At 53.2% G+C, this 8,669-nt stretch overlaps 3 protein-coding genes across 7 annotated transcripts; 1 reads left to right on the plus strand and 2 right to left on the minus strand.

Annotated features, from left to right (window-relative positions):
- Positions 1–354: 354 nt before the first annotated feature.
- Positions 355–2,032, minus strand: LOC119292712. Its single transcript, XM_037571445.1, has 2 exons — positions 1,243–2,032; positions 355–757 (listed from the first exon to the last, which is right to left on the minus strand). The coding sequence occupies exons 1-2, from the start codon at positions 2,030–2,032 to the stop codon at positions 741–743; spliced, it is 807 nt and encodes a 268-aa protein (XP_037427342.1). The 3' UTR covers positions 355–740.
- A 1,423-nt stretch (positions 2,033–3,455) lies between these two features.
- On the minus strand, positions 3,456–4,607 carry LOC119293698 (trihelix transcription factor ASIL1-like). Its single transcript, XM_037572077.1, has 2 exons — positions 3,772–4,607; positions 3,456–3,671 (listed from the first exon to the last, which is right to left on the minus strand). The coding sequence occupies exon 1, from the start codon at positions 4,526–4,528 to the stop codon at positions 3,779–3,781; it is 750 nt and encodes a 249-aa protein (XP_037427974.1). The 5' UTR covers positions 4,529–4,607; the 3' UTR covers positions 3,456–3,671; positions 3,772–3,778.
- Positions 4,608–4,692: 85 nt separating this feature from the next.
- Positions 4,693–7,260, plus strand: LOC119296420. Of its 5 annotated transcripts, none has more exons than XM_037574816.1 (3): positions 4,933–5,097; positions 5,697–5,900; positions 6,333–7,260. In XM_037574816.1, exons 1-3 carry the CDS (start codon positions 5,009–5,011, stop codon positions 6,523–6,525), a joined length of 486 nt encoding a protein of 161 aa, XP_037430713.1. In that variant the 5' UTR covers positions 4,933–5,008; the 3' UTR covers positions 6,526–7,260. The 5 variants fall into 5 exon arrangements, 2 of the variants coding, with proteins under 2 accessions (XP_037430713.1, XP_037430714.1); XR_005145197.1 differs by having other exon boundaries at positions 4,934–5,097; positions 5,203–6,155; XR_005145196.1 differs by having other exon boundaries at positions 4,935–5,097; positions 5,203–6,155; positions 6,328–7,260.
- Positions 7,261–8,669: the final 1,409 nt, after the last annotated feature.

The following is an 8,669-nucleotide window of genomic DNA, read 5'->3' on the forward strand; positions in this document are numbered from 1 at the left end:
CCACCAAATGGCAAAAGGCATAAAAACGATTTCACTAAACGAGATTACCATGATTCACCACAAATATTAAAGCCAATCGGCGTCGGATGGCTCAGTAACAGAGTGCCAGAGCTTCTACCCCGCAAAAGAAAAAGTGCCAGAGCTTCTGAAACATTCAAATTATTGGGCCAAATTAATAATTATTCCCGTTTCCAGCTTGCTGCTGTGCATTTTCCAGGTTAAGAGAGGCGAGGAACTTTTGTTTGTTTGCCTGACAAAGATTTATCAATTATACTAGAGCAATGTGCGAGGAAAGGCACACACGCACAAAGCTGCACAAGATTGCACACAGCAACAGCAGGCAAACACATAACAGAAGTAAAGCAGTCTTCCGGAATTCATAGAAGTACCCAAAACATCATATTTACCGATAGTGTTTCACAGCCGAATGGTTCGTCAGCTGGAAACACAAGGGGGTTACAGCAGTAAATTACCGTGTGCCCACATGACTGGCTGAGTCCCAAAGAACAGAACGATACATTCAGGCAATCGAGTCCCTCGTCCTGCACCGCTGTAAAACCCGCAATCATTGAACTTAAAAAAGTCTCATCATGTGCTATCCTATACCTGGCTAAGCTTTTCCTGTAACCTAAACCCATGTAACTTCTGGTAAGGGCATCATCACGTCAGTTGGCTTCTCCACGCTGCAATGATCTCCTGAAAAGATGATCTGGAATCTGGAGGGCTCTACCATGACCAGTCTATTGTACTAGTTCCTCTGTCAAAAAGCACAAGACAAACAAGAATGTCAGACAACCGTGAATCCTGAACACATGATTCCTAATTGTTCAAGCTACATAATCATGCACATGATGAACAGATTACTGCTATTACTTGTTAACAGTATTCAGTGAATATTGCAGTTGGTGTTCTACTGGAGATGGAACAGACTACAGAGCATAGGCAGAAAGCAACCTTGCACTGTCGCACATGAGTAGTCTGATTAGAAATAATAGCATCGCATCTTAAAATTATCTTATGAATGAATCACTGAAGGCTAATTTGAGGCCGAGGCACACTGTTTTCTAGCAATAATGAATGTCTCACCAAATTTAATGATCTCATTGCTCATGATGATGCATAAGCTGGTGCTCTCAGGAATTGCAGAGTTGCAGGCATGTTGCGTCCAAATTCAAACGCGAATCAACAATCATTAACCATGGACAATGAGCAGATGGGTTCAGGCAACAAGAGAGAACTCACCGACTACGCCGCCGCCGGCTGCGGCGGCGACTGAGGTGTGTGTATCGGCGGGGGTGGAGATGGCGGCGGAGGTGGCTGGGGTTTGTGTATCGTCCGAGGTGGAGATGGCGACGTCGGCGAGAACCCGCATGCGCTCGATCTCTAGGTCCCGCATGGCCTCCAGGCGGCGGTCCTCCAGCCGTGTCGCCTCCATCTGCTTGGCCGCCTCAACCCGCTCGTACGTCCCCGCCAGCCTATCCAGAGCAACTGCAACCTCCGTGCAGGCCGCCCCTCCATTCCCGTGGTGATGCTCCGCGGAGGAGCTCAGCGGCGACAACGAGACGGCCGTCCTCCGCCGCTTGGGCACCGGCGGCCAGTCGCGGTAGAGGGGAGACCCGCCGGTCTCCTCCTCGTCCTCCTGGCGGTCCTCCCGCTCGACCTTGGGCGCGAGGCGGTGCGGGACCGAGGGGGCCTGGCGGAGGAGCTTGGCGAGGCGGCGGAGGGAGCCGGAGAGCGGCGGCGGCGACGAGGGCCTGGAGCGGTCGGCCCTGAGGCGCTTCTTGAGGTAGTCCATGCGGTTCTTGCACTGGTCGACGGTGCGCGGCGCGCGGCCGTCAGCGGCGCGGCGGGCGGTGACGGCCGCGGCGCAGGCGCGCCAGTCGGAGGTGCGGAGGGGGCCGCCGCCGGCGCGGAGGTGGCGCGGGCCCCAGGCCTCGAGCAGCGCGGCCGTCTCGCCGTCGCTCCAGGGCTCGGGGGTCCAGGCGGGCGGGGGCGGCGCGGGGCGGCGGCGGCGGTGGGCGATGGCGGACATGGGCGCTGGCTTTGGGAGGGAGGGAGGGAGGCGTGGGTGTGCGTGCCTGCCGTCTGAGTCTGATGGATCAATGCGAGCGACGGGGGTGCGTCGCTGGCCCTGGCCCTCGGGGTCGGACCCCGGAGGCCCTGCGCTGCGTCTAATATATATAGGCGCGTCTCGCGGTGGTGCCGTACCTGCGTCGGCGACTCCTACCGTCCTACGGAGCCGAGAGCGGTGCGTCGCAGTCGCAGGGAAGGGGAGGGGAGGGGGGAGGTTTGGTCCAACCGTGCCTGTTGTGTGTGCTGCGCCTTGAGTTCAAACAAGAGGCGTTCCTCCCCTCTCCTGGTTTAGAGCATCTTCAGCCGTTGTGCCCCTTCAGGAACGTTTTTTCGTCCAGCTGGGGTTGCGCCGGTGCAAGTTTTGGGTTTGGGGGACAAATTTGTTCAGCCATGTACACCCCCAAGCACCTCGACGGGGAGGACACGTGGCGCGCAGCGAGGAAGCGGCCGGGCGCCACCGCTCCTCGAGCTCGCCCTGCGGCGGCTTTGGCACGCCCGGGCCGACGCAGAGTGCGGCGGTGAGGAGGCAGAGGCCGGCGCGCGGTGAGGAGGCGGCCGCAACCAGCGGCGGTGAGGAGGCAAAGGCCGGTTGCCGGAGCGTGGCCTACAGCAGCGTGAACACCGGCCCCGTCGAGCAGCAGTGAGGTGAGGCGGTATGCGGGCGAGCTCCCGCGGGATTCGGCCGGAGAGGCGGCGAGCTCGGGTGGCGCAGTGGAGCCCAGGCCGCGCCCGCTCGAGCAGCAGTGAGGTGAGCCGCGGTACGCGGGCGAGCTCGCACGGGATGCGACCGGTGGAGCCCAGGCCGCGCCCGTCGAGCAGCAGCGAGGTGAGCGAGCTCCCGTGGGATTCGGCCGGAGAAGTAGCGAGGTCGGGTGGCGCGGTGGAGCCCTGGCCGCGCCCGCTCGTCGGCCGCACTCGCCTGTCCCGAGCTGGCGCAGGCCGCGACGGCGGATGAGCGAGGAAGGGCTGGTGGAGTGTGGAGGAGAAGGGGCGGCGGGCATGCGGGAGAGAGGGGAGATTTTTCCATGCAGGAGAGAAGGGGTGGTGGCCCTAGTCAGGAAAAGGAGGGAGAGAGAGATTAGAGGCTGACAGTGGGCCTTTTGCAGCCAAAAAATAGTGCAAGCGCCCCAGCTGCCTTCCGATTCACTGGGATCGCCTTGCGTGCGCCTGGCTGTAGTTTTCGCTAAATCCGACGCAAAATGAGCCTGTGAGGTGCGACTGGGACACTTTTTTAACGGCGATGGCTCCTGGGGCTGTCATGGAGACGCGACTGAAGATGCTCTTAGGATTAGGAATTTGGGGATCGATCTTCCCTTCCCTTGCATTCCCAACTCTCAGCCCCTTGCAATTCCTTCATGATTCAACTCGATCGAGACACAAACACTGGATATTATACTGATTTAAAATGCGTACATTGATATGGAATCTAGGGGTGATTCTTGTTTGCTAATTACCACTCTACTAGCTACGGTACATGGTAAGTGCGGAGTACAACCACAAATGCAGTAAATAAAACCAGGTGTAAAACAAGATACAGTGAAGCACAAACACTACTCCTCTACTGGATTTTCAGCCTGCAGATCAAATCCCCTGTCCCTCTGCACACAAAATACAGTGGAAACCAAGCGTAAGAAGAAGAAAACAAACTATATTGTCGCGATAGGACTGGGAATGCGATAGAGATCATTTAGTTTTTACCATGATGTTAGTTGCCGTGGACTTGTTCCTCATTCTCCACCTTCACCTTCTTGTGCTCCAGCTTCACGTCCTCCGTCTCCATCTCCTCCTTCATCTTCATCTTGAGCATCTCCTTCATGAACTTGTGCCTCTCCATCTCCACGCGCTCGTGCACCTCCGCCAGCCTCCTCATCTCCGCCACCAGCTTCGTCACCCCCGCCGGCGGACCCCCAACCAACTCACACCCGCAGCCGACCACCTCCTCCTCCTTGACGGTCGCCGGCGTCTTTGCCAGGATGTCCCGTAGGCTCGAAAACCGGCGCTTCGCCGGGACCTTCGTCGTGCCGACCGATCCACTCCCCTCCTCCACCTTTTTCTCCTTCTTCACGGACGTCTTTGCGGCGAAGCCCGGAGGCCCGCCGCTGGGGTCGGCCAGGTACGCCCGGAGGTGGGCAAAGTGGCGCCACGCCGACGTCGGCTGCCCCTTGGCGGCCTCCTCCGTGTACCGAGCCTTGAGTGTAAAGATGCGCCTCTTGCAACCGGCGGGGTTGCGCTTGAAGTCGAGCCCGGCGGCGGCGTGGTGTGCGTCGACGGCGCTGCACACGGAGTCCCAGTCCTCCATGCTGAGGGAGCCTCGGTTGCGGCCGAGGTACAGCGGGCCCCAAGCGTCCACGAGAACGGACGTCTCCTCGTCGCTCCAGTGCATGTCGGACGAACGGCCGGCCGGCGTGGGACTGGGAACTGGACTGAGAGTATGAGAGTGCAGGGTGGTTGCCATCGATTTGAGCTACTGTTTCAGGTAGTGTTTGTGGTGTTCAGTTAAGCAGTGGAGCCTGCTCTTATAATGCAGCGGCGTACTGAACCAGCTGCGTACTCAACGACAGTAAATAAGTAAATTGATTTTCCAATTTCCGAGGAGGAGAACGGCGATTGTGCGGACGGGCTCGCCTGCTCTCGGAACGTTTGCCAATCAGACAACGACGCGTTCCATACAAGATTGAATGCGATCGTATATATACCCAACGTATACAAACAGTGGAACAGTGATTGGCGGTGACGGAGCCGTGCGAAGTAACACTGGCTTATCGGTACAGCATGCTCCTGTCCCGGTGGTACATTACAGCACGCGTGAAAACCGGGACGGCATGGAAACGACGCTATCCGGATGGATAAGTCAAGGGTTGCAATGTGGCAGTAAATAAAGGGAAAAAAGAAGTCTATCCTTTCGAGCGCCGCACGGGGCGAGAAGCTCAGCGCTATGGCGATGCGGCGCTCGAAGCTCAGCGCTATGGCGATGGCGGAGGCGGCAGACGACGGATTTCAGTTCCTATCAGATCCAACCGACAGGTATTTTTGGTTCCCCTCGTTTTTTGTTCTCAGAATTGGCCCCTGCAGTTAGAGGGTCATCTTATCAGTAAAGAGTAAAGACTCCAGAGCCTTGTTTTTTCATAGATTCCCATTGCCGGATCTCGCCGTAGACGAGTATTTGCTGCGCAGCGAAACAGATCAATCTCTGCTATGCGCCGTCGCTCAATCCAGCAATAGTGGTGTGGCCATGCGGCAGTCACGGTACAACAAGAACATGACAGTCGTTCCAAAAGGATCGCCCTGTCGAGTTCAGTGCATTCGACAGACAGAGACGATGGACAAGCATCTGACTTGCCCAACAAGTATACATATGCGGCGGAGTGGTTCTACTTGAAGCACATACTAATTCTGATTGTTGTGCATGATCCTAGAGGGTTGACATATAATGAACTTTCTTGATTATCCCAGAGAAGAGTGGTTTATAGTTATACTCATGATACCTTGACCAGTGTAGCACTCGGACTTGGTATTGAAACTGATACATATTTCTGAACAATGCATTCAAAAATTTGGTTACAATTATATGTCACTAATTCCTACTATTATGTGAAACATGGTTTTCACTTCCCGGACCTCAGCGGCAGTAAATCATTACTGGATGGCGAAGCAATTCAAACTTTGGTGTGCACAGCCACTGAATCCAGCATTGGTGATGTGGGCGATACAGAAGAGACAATACAAGTAGATGTCAACAGCACTTGCAATGGAGTGGCCCTGTCCCTGGCAAACTCAGAACATTCAACAAGCAAAGATAACCCGCAAGCACCTGGCTGGACAAAGAGGTATACAAGTGTCAATGCGTGTTTCTATTTCGAACATATGCCAACTTTGACTGGCATGTATGTTCCCTCAAAAAATACAATAGTGTAGTTAAAGTGTTGAACATTTGTATTGTTTGTGGGAGTCAACAATCACTTCCAAAGTGTGATTTTCGGTGGGGGTCTTAGTAAGGGATGAGACAGTGGAAACATTTACATTGGTGTTCACTGGATTTATCCGCATGATGGGCGGCAAACATCCACAGAACTTGCTCACAGGTGGGCAAAAACATGCATTTGTATTTTCAAGTTTTATTATCTTGTGTTTCCACACTTTGCCACTTTTCATCATTTCCCTGTTCGCGGGGTTGAATTTTGCTTTACATTAGGTTTCTCTGTGTATCGGTCTGATGATTGTAAAACTGTGTCTTGTTATGTTTGTGCAAATCAGTGCAGAGCCGTGGAGGTTGTAGCAATAGATAAGGTGATGCCAAATACCAGACATCGCTGGTGCAAGTGGCATGGCCTGGAGAAGGCAAAAGAATCTCATGGCTCAAATTGCACAAAGAGAAGCAAGTTTAGAACGGACTTCCACAAGATAATACACCACGTGCTGACAGCTGATGTGTTTGAGACTGGATGGAATTGATTGACAGAAACACATGGTTTGCAAAAACACCCTTACCTTACTCAAATCTACTCCGTGCAGAACCATATTTCAAGAACACAACCGCCACCGTGCATCACATGTAGTTGTTGTGCACGACGCAATGTGTTTAGAAGACAGAATTCAGTCGAACAAGTCGAAAGGTAAAGAAGTGATTGTGTTGCATGAACCACACAATGGATATGGGCTGATGTTGTAGGTAGTGCAGTTGGAAATTTCATTGGGTTAACTGCTACAGAGCGTAAATGGAAGGTCGGTCGACCAACCAGCAGCAGGGACAAGCCTCCATATATGATGATCGCTGTGCAAAGAGCCAAAAATGTAAGTTGGTGCCACATATGGGTGTTGCTGGAGAATTTGGTACAAGCAAGCATCCACGCTTTTGCAGTATATGTCGTCAGCCAGGGCACAAGAGCACCACGTATCCATAGAGCGGTGACCTCCCTCAAATGGCATGAAAAGAAGCAAAATGCTCGAACTGCGGAGTGGGAGGGATCGGAAGAACACCTGCAACAACCCTAAGGTTGTGCTACATGTTGCCGAGAAAGGTGCCCTTGTACGGGCTGTAGCTCTGTGATTGAACTGAATAAGCAGTGCGTAGCACTGACATTTGGTTGTTTTTCCTTGTATGATGAGGCTTAGTAGCCATTGGTGTGAAATGGATTATGCATTGTCGGGTTAGTAATTGTGATGATGTTTCTCTTCGATTAGTCTCAACCTCTGACTTATGTGGCGATGTGTTGTTTAAATCTAACTTTCCTGAATTACTAGCTGAGTAGGTTCTCATGCTATCTATGTCTGCTGCTGAGATCGATATTGCACTATTAATCTTCAGAGTGATTTTGGTCTCTTGTCTTCTATTCATTTTTCTGGTGATTTTTCAAGCATCACATACATGATTGTTCTGTTCAGATAGGCTTATATGCTCGGCAGACAACTCAACCGAGCTGGCACCGACCAAACAGCTGTATACACGCCCGTGGTTTAGGCCATGGGCGGGGCATAGCACTGTACCATGTAGTTGATTTTTGAATGCTTTTGGAACGCCTGCCCAGCAAGCCCTGTAGTACTTAATAGCATGCTTTTGGAGTGCCTGCCCAGCTTCATTTGGTGGTGCGATTTGCTGCTGGCCTGGATCAATTTGCGCCAGCAGAGCTGTCCACGGCCCAACCGAATCCAGGTGCTCTGTGTAGGCTTCCTGCGATGCATTCCACCTCGTCCCGGCTGCCATCGACTGAGGAAGCGCTCGCCGGCGAACTGACCTTGGCAGGCGACGTATGTCACCACTACCCTGCCGCAATCCGGGTAGGGGACTACAGGGAGGGCGATCGGATTTGCATCTTGGTTGGCGTTCGCCATGAGCTGTAGCTAGGGTTCTTAAATCAAATTTGGGGAATCGAGTGAGCAAGTATGTGCGGGTCAGCTAAATAAACGACAGGCGCCAACGATGGACCGAGCAAGCGCTGCCTCCCACCATGTGTGACGGTGTCGCGGTCGTAAACGGCAGGGGCGATGACGCGCCGTGAGAAACCAACGGCCGTCCAAGACCAAGTTCTGTATATAAATAGCTCTTTATGACGTACAGATACCCTGCAAGCCTACAATTCAACGTACGGACCACATCCCAAAACGAGTTGAATGGGTAGCGATACCGGGAGCGTGCGCGCTCGTCCGCGCCTATCAATTTCCGAGGAGAGAATGTTTTACATAAATCATCTTTTTCATAGCGTGAAGATCACCTGTGAGTTGAGTAGCACTTTGTCTTCTTCTTTTGGACGTGGTGGACAAGTGCTATGGGGCTGTTTGGTTGTCACCCTGAAGAATTTTTGCCTGACCGGACGTCTACCTGAGAGCTGCCTGATGGTTGTTTGGTTGGAGACCTGGAGCTTACAATGCTAGCCTGGCTTCAGAACCCCACGCCACCATTAGCCTGTCTCAGGCCACCAGAATCCTAGGCTTGACTCCGGCTAACTAAGAACAACATATTAGTACACTCTCTTCCAGGCTCAATCATATCCGTGTGCATAGTACTATATTATATGATTTGACTGGTCGTTTCTCAGGCTCCGGCCGCCAACCAAACAACTCTTTTTATGCATGCCTGTCAGGCAAAAATCCCTGGAATC

The sequence above is a fragment of the Triticum dicoccoides genome, chromosome 4B (assembly GCF_002162155.2).
Source record: "Triticum dicoccoides isolate Atlit2015 ecotype Zavitan chromosome 4B, WEW_v2.0, whole genome shotgun sequence".
Lineage (NCBI taxonomy): Eukaryota > Viridiplantae > Streptophyta > Magnoliopsida > Poales > Poaceae > Triticum > Triticum dicoccoides.